At 35.1% G+C, this 19,506-nt stretch overlaps 1 protein-coding gene across 3 annotated transcripts in view; it reads left to right on the forward strand.

Moving 5' to 3' along the window:
* The window catches only part of LOC101220521, a 33,995-nt gene extending 15,559 nt beyond the window's left edge, over positions 1 to 18,436 (forward strand). For all 3 annotated transcript variants that reach the window (XM_031882618.1, XM_031882619.1, XM_004144366.3), the window contains exons 8-15: positions 3,073 to 3,135; positions 9,931 to 10,002; positions 10,092 to 10,193; positions 11,754 to 11,828; positions 13,700 to 13,798; positions 17,065 to 17,181; positions 17,594 to 17,650; positions 18,139 to 18,436. In XM_031882618.1, the coding sequence (XP_031738478.1) occupies positions 3,073 to 3,135; positions 9,931 to 10,002; positions 10,092 to 10,193; positions 11,754 to 11,828; positions 13,700 to 13,798; positions 17,065 to 17,181; positions 17,594 to 17,650; positions 18,139 to 18,195 (642 nt within the window). In that variant the 3' untranslated portion in view covers positions 18,196 to 18,436. The remainder of the gene's footprint in view (positions 1 to 3,072; positions 3,136 to 9,930; positions 10,003 to 10,091; positions 10,194 to 11,753; positions 11,829 to 13,699; positions 13,799 to 17,064; positions 17,182 to 17,593; positions 17,651 to 18,138) is intronic.
* The last annotated feature ends 1,070 nt before the right edge of the window (positions 18,437 to 19,506 follow it).

The raw sequence follows: 19,506 nt of genomic DNA on the forward strand, positions 1-19,506 counted from the left end.
GAGAAGAGACTACTCAAAACTTCACTAACCAGAAGAAAAAGGAAGGGAGAAAGAGGATCTCCTTGTCTAAGACCCCTTGAAGCTGAAATTCTTCCTCTTGGCCTTCCATTGATGAAGACCGAATATTTAGGATTCCTGATACATCCCATTATCCATAAGATCCATCTTTCAGCGAATTTCTTCTTACGCATTACTTTTTCTAAAAGAGCCCAATCCACTCTGTCAAAAGCTTTTTCAAGGTCTAACTTAATGATCCAACCTTTCTTTTTTCTGATTCTATAATCCTCCACTGCTTCGTTTGCAATTAAAATAGTGTCCAAGATTTGGCGCCCTTCCAGAAAGCCACTTTGTGAAGGGGCTATAATGCTTGGCATTACTTTCTTTGATCTTTGTGTGAGAACCTTTGCAACCAGCTTATAAATTAGTGTTGTAAGACTTATTGGTCTAAAGTCTTTTACCCTTACTGCATCTTCTTTCTTCTTGATTAAACAAATGAAGTTCTCTTTTACACATGCATTTAACCTCCCATTCTCGTAAAACTCGTTAAAAAGAGCAAGGCAATTGTCTTTGAAATGATCCCAAGTGCAGATTTTATTTCGGACAAACTGAATCTTGAGGTGAGTCTTGTATTTTGTTCTGTCGAAACTACTGACCAATCAAGGGGATTAGGGAGAGAACCAGCTTGAGGAGATTTTGTATAGAGAGACTTGTAGAATTCAATGATGAGACTTTCAATTCCATTAAAGGAAACTGTAGGAGTACCTTGATCATCTATCAATTTTGAGATCAAGCTACGTCTTTTTTTTGCAGCAAGGAAACGATCGAAGAAGCTAGTATTTTCATCTCCCAATTTTAACCAATTCAGCTTAGATTTTTGGATCAAATCTCTTTCCTCTCTCCTGTAGATTGCTAAAATGTCCAATTTAATAGACAATTTCACAATGTTATCTAAGGATGACATGTTCAAGGATTCTTCCTTAATTTCTTCATTTGCAAGAGCTTGGAGCAAAGACTCTTCTTGGAATATCCAACCTCAATAACATCCAACTTTGCATTCCTACTTCTTTTTTCTTCCTTGATTTTTGCATAAATTGTGATCCATACAGGATTAGTGCATCCCAAAATTCATCTTCATCTTCGTAGAGAATTGTTTCTTCATTTTTATGTGCAAAAACATCAGTTTTGGTTGGTTTGTTTTCCTTTACAATGCTGCTGGCTTCATCTTCTTTGTCCAAAGTAGGTAATTTGATTGCTCCCCGTTTTTTTGTTGTCAACGATTTTCACTTCAACGCTTAGAGTTCCAATCATGTTTTCCCCGATTTTTCCTCCATTGTTGACATCACTTTCTCTTTTAAATTAGGTTGTACAATCTCTAAATTGAAAGTGTTTTCGTCTTTTTTGTGCCCACAAGCAATTTCTTCTTCTTTGCAGTTTATACTGTAATATTCCCACTTCTTTGAGTTTATTTCTTCCTCATCTTCTTTACTCGACTCATTTTCTTTGAATATCGACGTCATTTTCTAGTTCAAATTAGGTTGAACATCTCTAAATTGAAAATGTTTTCGTTGTTTTTATTCCCCCAAGCAATTGCTTCTTCTTTGCTGTTTATATTGTAATATTCCCACTTCTTTGAGTTTATTGCTTCCTCATCTTCTTGGTTTAGTTTCTTCAAATGTTGGCATGCTGTTTTCATAGTGTCTTCTTTGGTAGACTTGTCTTCTTGGTCGTTCTTGTATAATCAGTGGAAAATTTTGGACATGTTTTGGAGAAATTTGTGGTACGTTCAAATTCTGTCTTTGTTGGGGGTAATTTGTGATTCTTGGTTGATTTTTAACAATTCGTGGTTGTTAAACCCATACTGTTTTCTATTTGATCAAGTGCCAATCACATGCATTCAAGTGAACAAAAGATACCATCGATAGTGCTTTCGATTGACCACAAGCGTCGGATCGTTGTCTTTGACGTTAGGATGGTTGTTTGCTTCACCTCTTTGAAGGTTGTTGTGGGGTTGTTGCTGGTAGGCGTTCTCCTACCATCAGGTCCAAATTTCTTGGTGCTCTGATACCAATTTGATGTAATTCAAATGAGAGAATTTTATTAATGTTTTTGAAGGTGTGAATACAAGAAGTCAACTACTCTATTTATAGCAAAAGTAAACTAATTCTAATCCTAATAAATCAAGGATTTGGCCCTATTCCTACTACATAAGTATTTAAAGAAGAATTATGTGTAATTTATTTTGTGACTTCGATAGGGTTTTGGGAGAAAATAACCTTATTTTGGTGATTTACGACTGATTTTAAATGGAATTAAGTGAATAATTAGTCAAAAGGTAAAACAGAAGGGGGTCCTGAAAAGGAATCAGAATCGAAATGAAAGCAAAAACTAGTACAAGGAAATGTCTCCTAACCAACCTTGTCTCATGCTGATATGAGACTAGAGGTACAAAAGCATAATCTATCATGTTACAGATAGGATAAGAGGGGTCTTCAAGAGTCGAGCTATAGTGGTAGTAAAAGAATCACATGAGGAGAGTGGAGACCCTTTTAATGCGAGACTCTCGCAAAAGATGCCGCAAAACATACAACCACAAAAAAGATGAGGCAGGATCTTGGATTTGGGTGGGGTGAATAGAGAATGTGAAATTTCACAAAGGGTGAGGAATTGTGTGTGCTTACGTTATAGAGAAAGATAAATTACTAATGGAGGGTCAATTGGTTAACTCATGAAAGTTCAGATTTAAATTGATACAACTTCTAAAGTTTTAGATCTATAAATTGATTTCCCTGTATTTTTGTTTATATTTCATGATTTTTCCTTATTTTTGTCTATATTTTGTGGGCTTCATTTCTTAACTGCCATAAGTACAGTTAGAATGTCAAGAGGTCGCCGAATCTGATTGTTTGTGTTTAAAATTTAGATGGTGCCTCTGCCAGAATGAGGGATTTCAATTTGCTTAATTTTCCTTGGCTTATAATTTTTTTGGACAAACTAATTTCGTAATGCTGAACTTTTCTTACTTTACTCAATTTAATGTGAGATCTATAACACCTTTGCTCTCTGATGTGGCAGAATATGCTCAAAGAATACGAGGTTACACTTCGTAGCAACCCAAAAGATCCAACTGCTTTGGAAGTGAGTGATGTTTCTGTTGCTATCAAGCTTCTAAGAGTTAATTTGATTTTGGTACTACAGTTTCTTTTCTCTGAAGGCAGTAAGGGTAAATCATTCCAGGTGGATCTTTACTTAGTTGTCTTCTCTATGTCATTCCAAAAATATATCTACCTCCTTACCAGAGAGTTCGGTATAGTGGTAAAGGACCTTGGATTCAACCATTGGTGGTCAGGTCAAACCCTTTAGAATATTAAATACTTTCTAAATATTTTGAACTACCAATGGACACTCCACTTCCAAGCATCTCGTACTTTGAACATGATGAACATTAAGAGATCTTATGCATAATATGGAACTATGTAATGTATTCACTTTCAAATTCTTACAAGCTTTTTGGAAAGTAATTAGTATAAATACTCTCTTCTATCCGCTTGTTTCTATAGATTCTAACCTAAGCCACTTAATTCAAAAAGGTTGTAAAGAACATTTAAAGAAGACCAACAGTTAGTTCTTTCTGCAAGTAAATAAACATCATGTGATATTAGATATTAGATATTAGGTGATAGAATATTGAACTTTTTAGTCAGTCGATGATTTAAGATAATATCAAAGCAAGAGGTCCTATGTTTGAACTTTTGCATTGTTATTTCCTCCTTAATTAATATTGATATTCACTTGTTGGTCTTCTGCATATTTTTAAATCCACAAGTGACGGATAGTGTTAGAGGATATTCGATAATTTAAGATGCAAGATACTTTCTGTTAATTTTTGTACTGTGTACTAGACCCTAAACCAAAGAATTTTTTGTGTAAAGTACACCAAGCTGCTGCATTCCTGTTAGCTATTTCAAAACAGTCTAACCAAATCCCTCCTTATTATAAAAAATGTACAACTGCAGTAAAAGAGCAGTGGAAGATGATACAATGGTATTTGATCTTCAGAAGAGTTTTCACAATTGATACACTAGTCGGGGGTAAGTAGCATTTAGGAATTCTTTATTGCTTCTATTACAAGCTTCCAAGTCTTCTCATGTCACGGTACAAACGAAAAACTTATACCTCTCTAAAGGTTTTAGCTTTAGTCAAATTTTTATCAGTTATACTCAGGCTCAAATCCCAAAATGGGGAATTTGATCAGGGCCTTGTAAGTTACCTGTTTCATCCGGCAGTCACTTTTTTGCCACTAAAAGCTTGGTTCACTTAACAATGTTAGACTAACCCAGTTCATAGTTTCTAAGCTGAAGAGGTTGGTTTGAAACAGACTTTCCAATATCGGAATTCCTTGAACCAAGTATGTGCTCAAAATACCTCTGCACCCCAACTCTTCTTTGTGTACTGGAACTGCTGACACTTCCTTAACAATAATAAATGGAAACTTATATTTTTACCGCTTGATGAAGTCTTGAAAAAGAGTCCTTTGAAGGCAACTATACCATCCTGGAGTAGAATACAATTTCTTTGACACTTTTGAAAGAGACCACTTGACAGTTTGATGGCTTGTAAAAGGTAAAAGCCATGGCATTCTTGCATCTTCTTTCTCTCCTGGATGGAACTGAGTACCCTCTTGACACACTGCAGTTACTTGTGCTAACTATGGTCTTGTATCAAAGAGCAACAAATCAAGTGATTCAACCACTTCGTTAAGCAACAAGAATTTAATTCCTATACTTTTTTTTTAAAAAAAGGAAACGAGCCTCTTTGTTAAGAAAATCAATAGACAAAGCAGTGTTGAGTACAATGAAGAGACAAGATATAAGCCTTTGGGATCAACAATTGTACTCGGACATCTGAACTAGGCTGACACCCTTTATCACTCTCATCACATCTAGACTTAGACTGAAAAGTAAAAACCAAACCAAAGCAAATACGGTTCAAGCGAATACATCTAGAAGCAAATAACAAAAAAAAAACATTACAAGGACCTTTGAGTCTGAAACTACAACAAATACCACTTGAATCAGAATGAGAACTACAAACTAAAATATAAAAACATATAAGAACGCCCGACAATTAAGGCTAATGTCTTGGATGGAATATGCTTCAAACATTTTAGCTAGGGAGAACCATGAGGAGGCATTGATTCTAGCAATCTTCAATCGAGTCATCCAATTCAAAGCTTTGTTTTAGAATTGTTAAAAATGGTAAAGTAAAGTAGACACCGAGTTACATGGAAACCTAAGTACCGGGAGAAAAATCACGATTAACTTTCTTATTAATTTCTCATATTAACAAAAGATACAAGAGGGAAGATAAATAGGTTACAACTTATGATAAAAACGGAAAGGATATTAGGATAAATCCTTCCTTGGGCCAAACCCATTAATTCTAACACTCCCCCTCAAGTTGGGACTAAATATCAATGAAACTGATGTAAACCATAGTTAGTTAGTTAGTTAAAGCCCATAATTAGTTAAAGACAGCTGTAAAACAATAATTAGCTAAAACAGTTAGATACCTAACTGTTTCAAGAAATCAGTTGCTTGTAACTAACCTTGAAATATTAATAAATAAACAATTTCTTGGCGAAGATAGGCAGAGATTTCATTTGAGGAAATTAGTTCCATCTTTGAATTACATCAGAAACCCAACTTGCTTAACATAAAAGTCCAAGTTCTGTTTGAGAAGCCCCTTGGTGAGAACAGCAGCAACCTGTTTTTTTGAAATGGAAACATGCCTCTTTATTAATGATAATGATACTAAAGCTCAAACAAGAGAATTATACTAAGAGCAAAAAGAACTAAGAGAAAATATAAGCTAAAACTAAAACAAAGACTATACTCGGGTAACATAAAAATGAAATCTAAAAAAGAACCTGAGCAGAAAATAACAAGCTAATCAAAGCCACTCAAAGACAATACATGAATAGAAAGCTAAATACAAATCAAAACTTAAACTCTCTTGAAATTAACCCACTTGAAACTAAAATTTTGCACACCCAAATCTTCAAGATGAAAAGAAAAGAGACAACTCAGAAGATGCAACCAGTCGTGACAAAACTGTCTTGCCAATGTAAACCAATGCCTAGAGGAACTCGAATCAGTCTACTAGTCTATGTCCACAAAATCTTGTTAGCATTGCCTTCAACACATTGCTCCAGTTGTCAAAGAGAAATCTGCTTTAGCAATGTTAGACTCTGAAAAATAACCTTCATCTCACCTTGTAAGCATGTACCCTGAAACTCTTTAAGGCTTCCAGCAAAAATCCAGCCAACATCTTTTGAGCTCTAGCTGCTTTTTACCCATGCTTTATCGAAGCTGACTCTTCTAGATTCTTGAATTAGTACAACAAAGTGGGTTAATTTCCTCGGCAATCTTTTAGTAATCAACCAATTGATTTTTGTCCAAGTTCTCAAATATTTCAATAGTTGGGTAGCTGTAGGTGCAACTGCCCGTGGAAAAAGAAATTCAACTTACTTTCTTCACCTCTTTGTGAATGTGCTTCAGAATCAGATTTGCTTCTATTTGCCATCCAATCAGCTAACACGGAATGCATAACAGAAAGAATCCTTGAAATTTCATTCTTCTTCCGGAAGGTAGTTCGTAACATGGTGCCCAATGTGTTTTGAACGAAATCTTGAGCTTTAGTATGAACTGTTTCCTACAAAGCATCAACTATTAGAGTGTCACACTGCTGCATCATTCGTAACAAGGCTTCTTGCAAGCAGTATTGCATTTAAACGAGAGAACGTATCTTCCTTTAATGGTTCAGACACAGATATTTACTTTCATCCCACCTAGTCAACATTCCTCCAGTCTACCGATTGATTCAATATACACCAGCCAATGTCCTTCGAATTCCATATAGCCTTAAGTCTCTTGTTTTGTCTCTTGGATTGGAACATCTGTATAAGTCAAATTCATTACTTCTTTCAAGGCTAATTGATTTGATTTGTTTAGGATGCCTCTGTTCCATGATATGACTTTCATGTTTCTCTTATTCAGATTTTCCTTAGATAAGATCAATTCCACAAGGAACAATGAAAGGGATTAATTCTACAGGAAAGCTTTCTGCCAATTTTTTTACAGCAAGCCTGGGGTTTAGGGGTGAGAAATAACTTAGGAAGATCTAAACCCAATGCCCCATCCAGATTATTTGCCTCGAAATCAGCCAACGTGTCATCTCTCTCCACCAAATTAAACGGTTCTAATTTTTCACTGCTGGTTCTGATTATGGAAACTTCATCATCTAATTTTTCTTTTCCAGAATTTGTAATGATGTAGAGTACCTCACACAAGATTAATGCCCGAGTCTGAAATTTTTATAGGAGATCGATTAAAATTTGAAGAGATGTGAGTTTTATTTTCTGACCTTTTGCATTCTAATCCAAAAGTTGGAATTTTCACATAGCTTTCCTTAAGTAAATCAGAATTCAGGAGGGCAGTCACAAGCATTTTGGAATTATGTTCTTCCTTTGATTTAGAATTTCTGGAGATTCTTAACCACTGTTCAAACAGGGACTTTCTGAGTTTGAGTTTTGGCGCTTGTTATGCTCTTCTCCTTCTCTTTTGGAGAATTAAAAATATTGGAGCTGCAAGGTTCTTGGAGAATATTAGGACAAAAAGTATATACTTGGTGGGGTCCGGGGCAGAATGAAAAGGGAGTTACAGTGGCAGTGGAAAGTTCAGAAGTTGACTGTTGAATTGGGTTGGGTTCAGGTGATCTGGCCGGAACAGTCTTCTAAAGGCTGAACGGATTCCTAGCCCTGGGAAGAACAACAAAAACTGATTTTGGAACGTTAATGACTGGGGGGAAAGAAGATAAATCAAAACCTTCATCATTCAAGACTTCCCTTATACGCAACCTGTCAATTGAATTGCTGAAATTCCCTTGTAAATTGGGGGCTAAGCTTGAATTAGGTGGACTTAAAAACTCAATATCACCATAGCGCAGAGATATGCTATCCCTCTTATGATCAGAGATTTCAATTGTTGAAGGAACAAAGCCACAAATATTCTTTTTAACCAGTATTCGAGTTTCACTACAGTTTGTGAGATTTAAGGTTTCTGTGGCAATGTCAATTAAGCCTCCAAATTGGTCTCCTATAGCTCCCAAAGTGCTTGTTTGCCAGAAATCTAAAGGAAGATTCTTTATTTTAATCCAACACTCAAAAGCTTTTGTCACAAGTGGCCTACTATGTCGAGCTGAATCCCATTTTTCAAATTTAATGTGAAGTTTGCCCCGAGCCTGCCATTTCTTTTCCTCTCCAATGAATTCCATGGATGTTTTGTCAAAACTGATGAGGGTATTATCGTCGTAGAGGGGTTTATTACAAATTTTGTTTTGGAAAGCAATTCCAACTGCTTGCGAATCATCCTCCAATGATCTGAAGCAAACAGTTTTTTAATAATCCAAAGGTCATCAAAGTCGACCTTGACCACTTCATGATTCTTTATTAGCCACTGCTTGTGTTTATGGGGAGAAAAACGGATAGGAGCTTGATGAGTTCTAACTGGGTTGGTACAAAGACAGGGGTTCTTATTTCCAGATTTTGCTGCTGGATTAGAAGAGCTGGTAGCCTTGACCATCTCTACATAGGTAGGTCTGTTCGCAAGAAGCTGTGGGAAGGACTTTGGGACATTACCTGAAAACCAGCTGGTGTAATTAACATGTTCTATAAATTTAATCAACATATTACAATATGACCATCATCCTTGCAAATTTTCACCAGAACAAACTCTAATGTTGGAATGCCGTCCTGAATAATGTCAGAAGTCGCAGCTGAGAATTCATCTGGAGTTTGCTTGGAACTTAGAGACTTTTAGCCGGCCTTTGTCAATGTCTACGTGCTTTTTAAAGAAACAATCAGCTGGAAACTTGAGGAGTTTGACAATGGCTTCTTGGAGCCATCGAATCTGGTCATTGGAAAGGGATAGTCTTGTGGGCTTGAACGTCTTCAATGATGCAGCAGTCGTTTTCCTTCCAAATGCAATAATGAGAATGGTTGATCTTGCAGCTAAAGACCTCCATTCTGATAGAGTTGGTGGTGGCTGGAGGGGTTGGCTGCGAGAGGGGAGAGAACCTTAAGTTTAAAGGAATAGTTATGGTTAAACTTACAGATTCAGCAACCTGTTAGCTCGAGGGAATCTATGGAATGCATATGCTACCATTGTCCAGTCTTTCTTTAATGAAGTGTCGATCAATCTTCACATGTTTAGTTCTATCGTATTGAACTGGATTGTTGGCGATGCTAATAGCTTACTTGTTTTTTTTTTAAACGAAGGCAAACTTATTTATTGATAAAAAGAACTAAAAGGACAAAATAATTATACAATTAGTGTAATAAAGAAATCTAAAATTGTTGCCTTGTTATCGGAGAATAATTTTTTTTTAAATAGCTGCCTTCTTATCATAGAATAATTTCATCGACACCTCACAATCCTAATGAAGATCAGATAAAACTTTCTAGAGCCAAATTTTCTCACATATCCCTAAACTCATAGCTCTGTACTCAGCCTCAACACAACTTCAAGCCACAATACTCCAAGTTATAAGATTGCCCCATACAAAGGTACAGTAACCAAGGTAGATTTCCTGTCAACAACAAAACCTACCCAGTTAGAGTTAGTATAGGCCTCAATAACTTTCCTGTCTGTCTTTCTGAAAATCAATCTATTTTTATCTTTCACAGTCTATATGGTTTATTTCTTATTTTTTTAGCATGCTTAGTTTGAGGATGGCTGTTCTTAATATTTTCTTTGAAATTGGAGTGGTAACTTGGTGAAATAATGTACTTGTATTGAGTGGTATGGAGATATTGTGGATATTCTATGCATGGGTTTTGTATGAAATTTTGAACAAATATTAGGTGCATTGTAGGGTGCGGCAGTTACCTCAGCTGAATTAGGTGAATATGCACAAGCAGCCTCTTTGCTTGAAGACTTGATAAAGGTTGCTTTTATTTTAGATTTGCAATATACAGTATTTTTCATTGATGTTGATCTTATGTGATATAATAATTTTGTTCTTTCTTTATGTAGGAGAAGTCGGATGATTCTGACATTTTCCGCTTGCTTGGGGAAGTAAAATATAAGCTTAAAGATTATGATGGGAGTGTTGCGGCTTACAAGAGTGCCACAAAGGTTAGTCTGCTTCTATTCTCTAACAAATTGGCAAATGATTTTGTCTGGTTGTGCTTTGTTGGCTTTTTTTTTGTTTTTTTTATATGGCATTAGAAATTAAAGTGAACAAGATGAACATTTTCTCTCCCTCATGGATTCTCTCATCTCTCACCCTCACCCTCACCCCATCCATCCCCCCTTCTCGTTCACCCTTCCTCTCCCCTCCCCTCCCCATCCATCTCTCTCCCACAGTTGGTGTTGTGACAGCTCCAGAGTCAGCTTGAGGAGAGAGGCAAAAGAAAGAGTTCTAGGTCTAATGCTTTATTTGCTTTTTTTACTTTTAAAGGCCATGTCAACTTTTCAAGTAAGCTCATAAGTGATCGAATTAGTCTATTTAAACTCCAGTCAGATTTCTATTGAGGTCTAATGGTTTTCTTGCCAACTACTTAAGCCTATTTTTTAAAACAGAAACTGCTAAGAATACCTTTTGAAAATTCAAGACTAAAATGATCTATTAGGATAAACTCAAGGCCAAAAGTGTCATTTTTTCTTACTAGCCTTTTCTTTATCTGGATAAAGGACGCATAAGTATTAATCTAACTAATAAGGACGCATAAGTATTAATCTAACTAATACATGTTGAGAGCATATAATACACAATAACACATTTATTGAGATAGTGGCTAACAAATTTTACAATAAATGTTTGTATCAACAGAAGCCCTGAGAAACAACGATATCATGTTGCATCATAAGAGTCCATCTTAATTTTTATTTTATCCTTTAGAGAATACAACTCTTTCCGTTGATTAGAGCCCAACCGCAGCCTTGCTCCTTACACAGATTCAGGAGCATACCTGATCCTTTCTACAAGTTAGGATCACACTGTTTGGAAGCTTTAAGAACACACCGCAAACTCTCTCAAAAGAGTGAATATAAAAATTGATCTCACACACTCTAATTTGAGATTAAAAGCCAAACAAGTAATTAGCTTTCCAGCCAATATCAATATTCTTCTTTAAACTGAACTTTTTGTCATGATTATTAAAGTATATGAGGAGGATGCCTTATAATGATGCTCTTACAAAAAGGACTTGGACTAAGTGTACAAAGCCATGAAAAATAGTAATTACAGAAGGATTTGGGCTTAAGTCCCTACAAAGCCATTTCATGAGAAGGTACGTCTTTTGCACTGCAACTATATTATTCATCCGGTGGTCTTTGCAAAGGAAGATAAATGTACAAATTGTAAATATTATGAAAATTTGCTACCTTGATAGGAAATAATATAAATAACCTTTAAAAGACTAAATATATGGGTAATATCTAAGGTAGACATCCATTAATCTCTTTGAAATCTTTTATAAATTTTTTTCTAAAAATTTGATTCTTGGCTTGTGATTGATCGGGACATTAAATGTTCATGTACATGTGAAATTGGAGAATCCATACAATTCTGGAATCAATTGTCAAGGCTTCCAAGGTGTCGATATTTGGGAAGTGTTTTATCACGTCTGGCAATATGTCTTTATCAACATACTGATAAATTGTCTCTCCTTCAATGTGCTTGATTGTGAACAGTTATTTGAAGATGTCAATTTTGAGGTTCTACGTGGCCTTACAAATTCACTACTTGCTGCCGGGAAACCAGATGAGGTTAGTTACAGTATTATAGAAATTCAGGTTTATAATATGTAAAAGTTCATAAAAATAGGAAGGGTGATGGTCCCTGAGGTTTGGACAATATATCAATTTTGGGCCTTCTTATTGATATCTTTCTCTGGTTTCTATTTCTAATTTTTCATCTTTACTTTATTTTATTTTTTTCCTTTTGATTTCAATGTGGATTTGGTTTGATTTGTTTGAAGCTTTATTTTAAAAAAACACTTCAATAACAATCTGGTGTTATATTATTTTTTTCCTATCATATGCCTTCATGATTTCTCTCTCTTTCTCTAGCAAACACATACTTTCGCTTTTACACTACTTATTTGTAGAATCCGTGCAAGGGGATAGGAATGGGAAGAAATGAGAAGGGGAGAAAAATGAGAAAGTGAAGGAGGGGTGGAGGGGTGGAGGGTCAAATTTGGAGGGAGGAGTGAGAATTTTTTAATTTAGAATATCTTGTCAATATTTAAATAATACTAAAATAATTACTCAAAGACACTACTTTTGGGGCCTTTTAACCCTATTTCTAAAAACTTGAAAACCAAAAAGGTATGTTTTGAAATCTCAAGGACCAAACACACCTATTACTAAAATTATGGGGACTACAAAGTTAATTTTTCCTTGATTTTCTCATTTGTCTAAATAATATATACACAAATTTTTTGTTAAGTAAATAGCTTAGATTCTTTATCCCTTATGACCTACATTTTCTTTCATAAATTCAAATTTATTGAAATTTTTTATTTAATTGAATTAAACCACCAATTCACCCAAAAGCTTAAGCTGATGGTTGAAGACAAAATTAATTATTATCACCAATACTTTCTCTCACTTGTGGGTTTGAAATATTTGAAAGGCCCAACAAGTGTAAATCAATTTTAATTGGGGAGGAAACGACAATGCAAAGGCTTGCACACAAGACCTCCCTAGACCACCTGCTCTAATACTATATTAAACCATTAATTCATCCAAAAATTTAGGTTGGTGATTGAAGGCAAATTTAATTACATATCACCAACAAATTGATAGATAATATTTATTAGTTTCCATACCTTGTTTCAATTTCTTCTTTAAAGTTTGTATGCATAGATGGAAATGTATTTCTTAAGAGAATTAGGAAACTTTTTAAATCTTTTCTAATTGAAACGTTTTGTTAGATTTAGTGTGCTTGGCTCAAGGGAAGATTTGGCCTAATATCTTTTCCTTTTTTTATTCCTCACTGTAGCCTATTTATTTTCCCTTTGTATCATTTTCATTATAAGAAAATAATAAGAACAAAATATCGTGGTTTTTCTCTTGGTACTCGGGTTTCCACGTAAATCTGTTTGTTTTTTTGTCTCTACTTTCAATACATTTAATCGCAGTAAAGTGTGGAGTGGCCACTACTAGACAGGACATGATTGTTGTAAACAAGACAGGACATGATTGTTGTAAACATCTATTTGATCATTAGCATGTGGGGAGTGGTCTAGCTTACTTTTGTTTCAATTCTTCTTAAAACAGAAATGTATTCTTTGATGCAACATAACATAAATGGAACCCTGATTTTTCCTTCAGAAGATACTTGTGCTACTTTGTAGTCACGTGATAGAATAATTATTGCACTCATTTGTTACTCTTTTACGTAATTTCCATGATAAGAGTAACCCAAATTAGAGATTTTTACCTATTGATGCTCGAGTATAGTTTATGTTCATTACTTGGATTCTAAATCAAATACTGTCTGGTTGTAATAGTTTGATTTCATTGGCTCTTGCAATAATTTACCTGAGCCTTGAACATCTTATGGATCTAAAGTTGTTTTCGTTCATGCCTACGCTTAATTCCGTTGATTTCAAGCATGCGTTCTTTGACTGCAGGCTGTTCAATTCCTTTTGGACTATCGGGACAATCTTAACAATGTAAAATTAGGAGAGGGCAAGGAAATGGAAACAAAATTATCGATTGATCCTGTACAAGTGAGTTCAATCAGACACCCCTTCCCCCCCTCCCCAATTCAGAAGAAACTGCAAGCATGTTACCAATTAGGAAGATATTTTAATTCCTTGTTGGGTTTAATTGTTCTTAGTTTTAAATCCTAATTTTCTTATGCTTATGGGTTGGTTTTCTACTTTAAAATAATTTATTTTTGTGCGTGAACTTTCTGTTAAAGTTAATTATACTTCGCAAAAAATTGAATTTACAATTTTTCATGTTGCATTCTTCAATTGAAAAACCAGGAGATGACTAAGATAAATCTCTAAGATGAGGAAAATGAGTGTTGATCGGAAAGTGTTTTCCGTCAGAATAAGTAGATATGTAGAAAGGTATTTGGGGAGGGGGGTTGAGAAGGGAAGGTTGGAGATGACTGATTTCTTTTTCTTCAGGTTTTATCGAATGCTAATGGTAAGTTTGGATTGATGTCTCTGGAAAGCCTTAGAGGAAAAAAGGACTGCTTTTCATACCAGAAAGCATTAATTGAAGATTCTGGTATTCTCTAATCACCACTAAACCCAAGAATTTAACTTAAATGGGTTACAGTAAATTTTATCTTTTATCAATACTTTAACACTCCTCTCAATTGTAGGGCTGAGAGTTGAGTTTAAGAAATTGTTTGCATAGGCTGTAATAGGTCTCGTTATTTCCAAAGCTATTTCAGAAGGAGAGAGGAAACTTGACATTGATTGAGTTTGTGTTTGATCTCTTGACTGCAATTATCAATCAAAAGTTGGTGAAGGGACTGGCAGCTCAACAATCTTTAGGTCCTAGAGTCACCTCTGGTCATTGGTCAATGTGTTCAGACCCTGGATTGCTGAAGTAGGGCCTAACACCTTTCAGATTTGAAAATATGGTGCTGTCTCATCCCCTTTCTAGATCCTCTTTACCCCCTTGGTGGGCGGCAGAGGTTCCAGAAGATTCAGGTTTGAGGAAGCTTCATCGTCTAAAACTAAAAAGAGCCATTACAAATTTGGAATCATGAAGTTCTTGGTGACTTGAAGATCAAGAAATAGGATTTACTATATCACATGTATTGTGATTCATATTTTGGATAGACTGGAAAAGGTTGATCCTCTAAGTTCTGAGCAGAGTGAGAAAAGGTTGTCTCTGATAATTAGCTTGAAGGTGATTAAGATAATAATAAGAAGCTATATTTTGCAAAGCTAAAGGTCCTTTTATGATCCTTGCACACTAACAAATAAGGTAGCTTAAGACAAGGGGTTCACTTATCTGATTAATTTTTTTTGAAAAGGAAACTAGAAGTTTTATTGATATAATGAAAAGATGGTACAAGGTACAATGATAATGATAGCAAGGATCAGTAGGTGTACCCATGTAATGTTGAATGGATCAGACTGGCAAGCAATCAGAATATTCAGCTTGTGGGAAAATTCTCCCTACCTGAAATTACAAGAGCTGTTCAAGAGTTGGGGAAAAATAAGGCCCTGGTGCTGAATGGTTTTATAAAGGAGTTCATCCTAAAACTCTGGGACCAACTAAAAGAGAATTTCTTAAATCTGTTTCAAGAGTTCTACAGCAATGGTAAGCTTAATTCTTGTATTAAGTAGAAGTTTATTTGTTTAATTTGGAAAAAAGGAGGATGCAGTGTTGGTACTTTAGGTCCATAATTTCTTAAAGCTGGGTTTTTGAAAAAACAGCCGCAAACAATGTTTTTCAGCTTTTGGTGGGGCCAAAACTCAAAAAGAATCAACAAATCCTTTGGAGTAATATGGTGAAAGCAGTGCTGACCGATTTATGGTTTGAAAGAAATCAAAGAGTCTTCCATGATAAGGAAACTCCTTGGTTTACTAGATCCGAAGTAGCTCGATTGAGCACATTCTTTTGGTTCTCTCTCTAAGACATTGGTTAGAAAGCTTCCTCTGCAACACCCCCAAACTATTAAGAGCTCATAAAAAATTGATGGAGACTAATTGATAGTATGGAGTTCCATCTCAAAACCAATTGGCAACGGGAAGAGTAGCTCATCTATCTGAGTGTGAGTCCCTTTGGTTTTTCCAACGTGGGATTCACAACATCTCAACAGAGACAAACATTGGTTAGAAAGCTTCCTTTGCAACAGACCTCCATCTATTCACTTATCTGATTCATAAGTCTCCTGTGTGGTTTATATTCTTCCATCTATTAGAAATTCTTCTTTTACCTTTCTGTTGAGGAGATTTTTTTAGAAGAAACAAACTCCTTCACTAAGATAATGAAATGAGACTAATGTTTAATGTAAGAGTGATACCAAATAAGGATAAACTAGGGTTCCGCAGGTGCACCTGGGCGTATGAACTAGGTTCACACCCTTTTAGCACCTCCATCATCCCCAAGAAAGACTAAAACAACTGGGACCTAAACAGAACAAAACCAATACACCCGGCCAAAATAAGTTCTAAAACCAACAAGACTCTAATAGCATATCACAAGCTCAATCTGAAAAGCAGTACATATCAAAACAAAAAACTAAAGACTATGGCTACTGCCATCAGAACATAATGTCACCGTCCCAGAACCAAAGGTGGAACTTGCTGCAACCAAAAACAACATTAGTGATCCAGGGAGAAGAAGGGCACCCCAATTCAAGTTAATTGCTACATTCTGACAAGGAGACTAATGACGTTGATATTCCTTGCTTTAATTGCTAATTTTTGTTCGGGAGGGAGAAGTGATTGTCAGCCATGAAATCCTAGTCCTTCAGGTTGGTTCTCCTATTGTTTGGTTTTTTCAATGTCGAGCCGGTTTTCCATCTTCTTCCAAATTTAGAAGATTAAAACAACGAAGAAGGCTACATTTTTTGTGGGCAAGTTTGCCTTGGTAGGGTGAATAACCATGGATCATGTTTGGAGATCGTTGCCTAAGTTGATTAGCCACTAATATTGTATCCTTTCTAGGAAAGTGGTTGAGGACTTGGACTACCTTTTTTTTTTATGGGTAGAACCTGGATTACCTTCTTTGGTCGTGAATTGTGGCAGCATGCTAGATCGTCATGGACTCATGGCATGGTGTCTTTGAGGCATTTTCCTTTAGTTCAACCTGACCAAGGAGTTGTGGATACTTGCTAGAGAAGTTTCTTTTCCATTCCTCCAGTGGGCCAAGGGTAGAAGGCTTTGGTTTACTTGTCTTTGTGTTATTTTATTGGGGCTTTGAGAGAAAAGTTCAAAGAAACGACAGAGTTTTGGTTACTGCTTGGAATAAAATCTAGAAGTCCGAATAAATGTATTGTTTGGCATAAAATCTTTTGCAGGTTGACTTACTGCTTGGAAAATCGTACTCAGATTGGGGACATGTTAGTGATGCTGTATCTGTTTATGATCAGCTTATCTCCAGCCACCCTAATGACTTCCGTGGTTACTTAGCTAAGGTTTGTCTCTCTTTCTCTCTCTTTCTCTCTCTCTCACACACACATGACACACACGCAATCACTGGTATACTCATAAATAGCATCCACGCCTTTCTTTCTATGGACAAAACAAGAGCTTTCCAAGAATACTTAGAGCAATACATAGGATAATTCAAGATAATTAAACTAGAAACATAAATACATTCCCGGTTGAGCACAAGTCTTAGAATATTCTGCAAATAGATTGGAAAAAAAATTCCAAAATAAAGAAGCTTTAACATTGGCAACTTTAGAGTGATCAAGCTAAGGCCGAGCCTTTTTATTTTTAAAAAAATGTCATATCCATTTTCACTTGCTTGGTAAAGATTGCATGTCTTTTATAATGAATATACAACAAAGAGTTTTTGAGCTTTCTTTAATGATGCTTCAACAGGGAATTATTCTAAAGGAAAATGGTAGGTCTGGAGATGCTGAGAGGATGTTCATCCAAGTGAGTATAAGAGTATCTATGTTGTGATTTTTTCAACCACACATGATAATATTCACCTATACCAAATTCTTGCATAGCTAAAGTGACGTCTATGCACGGTACTAATTGTCCTAGGTGCTACCGTGTTATTATACATAGCATTTGTAGGACTTAACAAGTACGTAAATATTTTAATGAAATAACGATAGGAACATGGTAGTTCTCATTTAGGCTTAGTAGGTTCTTGATGTTGGTTTATTAGTGGTACATGTACTACTGAATTCTAGACCCTCAACTAAGGGTTCTAATTAATTAGGAAGCTATTCTATTTTCTTTTAAAACGAGAAGTAAATTGTTTTTCCCATTTGGCTCTTGAAAGAGTTCCTGCATTGAAGTTTTGAAACCCTAATCCAATTAGGGTCAATTAAGATGTTACATGGTGTATAAACGGGATGAATATGTTCAACGTGTATAATATAATAACCCAGGTTAATAATGGCTATGTGCAGGCCCGATTCTTTGCTCCTGAGAATGCCAAGATGCTTGTAGATCGGTATTCTAGATGACCTTAGCATCTCCTACATTACGTTTATAGTTTGTATACACAATTATCATTTATCACCATAAGTTTTGGTTCTACGATGTGAAAATCTGAAACGCAGAATGTGCGTTTTGCTGATGTACAAAAGAAATTTGTAAAAAAGTTGTATTTCATGTATATAATACATATATGTATGTGTCTATATATTAATGTTTGGATTAAAATCACTATTCATCAAAGTAACAATTCTTGAACTTTTAAAGGAACCGATTTAGTACCAAAGACTTTTTAATTGGTATGAATTTAGTCCTATTAAAAATTTTGCTAACTTACTAACAAAGTGGTGAGATAGTGTCACATGTCATCTACTCGAAAAATAAAGACCATGTAAATTCAGTTGGGAGAAAAAGATAAGAACAAAGATTTAGTTAGAGGAAAAAATGGGTGAAACACGATTTAGAAAAACAAAAAGGAACAAGATTTAGTTAGAGAAAAAGTGGTTGAAATGTCGATTTACCCCAAACCTTTATATCTCTTTTTGCTCTTTTTCAAACTCCTAACTATTCTTTCCTTTGTTCTTTTTGTTTTTTCTTCTATTTACTAAATTGAGCTTCCTTCCGTTTCTTTCTTTGAGCTCTTGCAAACCGTAATTACTCTATTTTTTTTAATTACGTGGTGGACTATAATTTTCAGTGCAATTGTTCAACTTAGTTAAAAATTCAATTTAGTAAGCTTGTTGTTTCTAAGATTTAGGGGTGAATGATAGGTTCTTTCTTTGTTCATCTTTAATTTTTACAAAATGTATAAAGCAATTAGGATTTCAAAAATCAAAATAAAGAATACGAACACTGAGGCAATTGCAATGAAATTGATAGTCTTAAATTTTATTCTAACTAATTTCATAGTTGTTACAAAACTAATTTCAAACTTCTCACCTTCCACAACCATTACAAACTAGTTTCTTAGTTTCAATGACTGATTAATTAAAGAAATATGAGAATACAAAATAAGGTCACATAATAAAATAAAAGCTAACCATTCAATCAATAATTGATAAGTGTTGAGAAAACGCTAAGTATCTACAAACATAAAAACACATGCATAGTGAGATAATGGACATGTATATATCCACAGTATTTATAATACTCTCCCTTAGATGTCTATTGCATATATGAAATATGTCTCGTTAAAACCTTACTAGAAAAAAAACCTAATGAAAAAAAATCCTAGGTATGGAAAAAGAGTACATATTTCATATATACTTACAAAAGTGAAATTTACTCCACCTCATGGACACATCGTTTGAGACCTTTGAGTTGTCGCATTTCAATGTTAT

This window comes from Cucumis sativus, chromosome 3 (genome assembly GCF_000004075.3).
Source record: "Cucumis sativus cultivar 9930 chromosome 3, Cucumber_9930_V3, whole genome shotgun sequence".
Taxonomy (NCBI): Eukaryota; Viridiplantae; Streptophyta; class Magnoliopsida; order Cucurbitales; family Cucurbitaceae; genus Cucumis; species Cucumis sativus.